At 61.0% G+C, this 1,086-nt stretch overlaps 1 protein-coding gene across 1 annotated transcript in view; it reads right to left on the bottom strand.

Moving 5' to 3' along the window:
• The window catches only part of LOC104628208 (copine-2-like), a gene marked incomplete at both ends in the record, with an annotated part of 6,465 nt that extends 5,585 nt beyond the window's left edge, over positions 1-880 (bottom strand). Inside the window, one exon of the mRNA XM_010296718.1 lies at positions 797-880. Within this exon, the coding sequence (XP_010295020.1) occupies positions 797-880 (84 nt within the window). The remainder of the gene's footprint in view (positions 1-796) is intronic.
• Positions 881-1,086: the final 206 nt, after the last annotated feature.

Genomic DNA, 1,086 nt, shown 5'->3' with positions numbered 1-1,086 from the left:
GGGGGGGGGGGAAGCAGCCTTGAAACAAGCTTTGAGGAGGGGGAAAAAAAGCTGTTGAAAAGTACTTATTAGCCTGGTTTTAAAGCAGAAGCCAGCCTTCTGCCTCTCCCAGCAAACAGCCCTGCGGGCGTGCTTCTCCCTGCCCGTGCTGTGCCGCTTGCTCATAAATCACCGGCTTTAGCAGCTTGGCAACGTAACCAGAAGGGAGCTCGGATCAGAATAGCACAGCGGGTGTAAACGAGGGGCAGGGAGGGGTCAGCTGCCCCTGACCGTACCCACCGGCACCCCGGTACAGCTCTCTGCCTTCTTGCCCGGGGCTCCAGCTGTTAGACACGAGGCCGAGTGCTCGTGCAATGAAGCTGGAGGTGCCGGAGCATCCTCCCAGGTTAGCGGAATATCTGGAAAACGCTTGTTTTAACCTTTTTCCTTCCACCACTGTCCCCCCGGGCTGCCTCCCACCACCTCTCTCGACCACCCCCCCAGGTCGCAGCTCATCCCGCCACTCCTGCTGAGCGGGGTTCACGCGGGTTTGAAAGACCACCTCCCTCTCGGCTCGGTAGGTACCGCAGTGAGTAGCACAGAAAAGACCTCAAGACCTCGCTGGCCTCAGTAAAGCTTCATCCGCTGGAGTCCAGCAGCCTCAGCCGGACGCTGGGAAGGCAGCGGCGAGGCTTTGAAGCCCTTGGATCCCACCTTGCTTCGACGCGATCGTGCCACGAAGAGCAAAAGGAGTAGCAAAAGGAGCCGCTGTGAGGACGGCGGGTGTCTCAGCAGCTCGGGTTCGAGTCGTGCTCACCTCCGTTCTGTGGACCAGCATCCATTTCCCGTCGTCACCTGGTTTATAAAACTCCAGGAAGGGGTCTGACTTCCCAAACAGGTCCTGGGGGAGAAGAACGGGGTGGGTTACACGGTGCTTTGCAAGCAGCTGGTCCAGCAAGAGCCGGTCCGAGAGAGACCCCCTTCCCCGGCAGCGCCAAGCCCTGCAGATGCCCCTCGCGTCCCCACGAGACCAGCCAGTGGGCAGCACCCATGGGTGGCACCCGGCCAGCCCTCTGGACGCAGATGCCACGGGAAACGACCCCCCGC

This window comes from Phaethon lepturus, unplaced genomic scaffold (assembly GCF_000687285.1).
Source record: "Phaethon lepturus isolate BGI_N335 unplaced genomic scaffold, ASM68728v1 scaffold7411, whole genome shotgun sequence".
Lineage (NCBI taxonomy): Eukaryota > Metazoa > Chordata > Aves > Phaethontiformes > Phaethontidae > Phaethon > Phaethon lepturus.
Note: the sequence above shows the minus strand (reverse complement) of the source record. Positions and strands in the feature narration are given on the sequence as shown.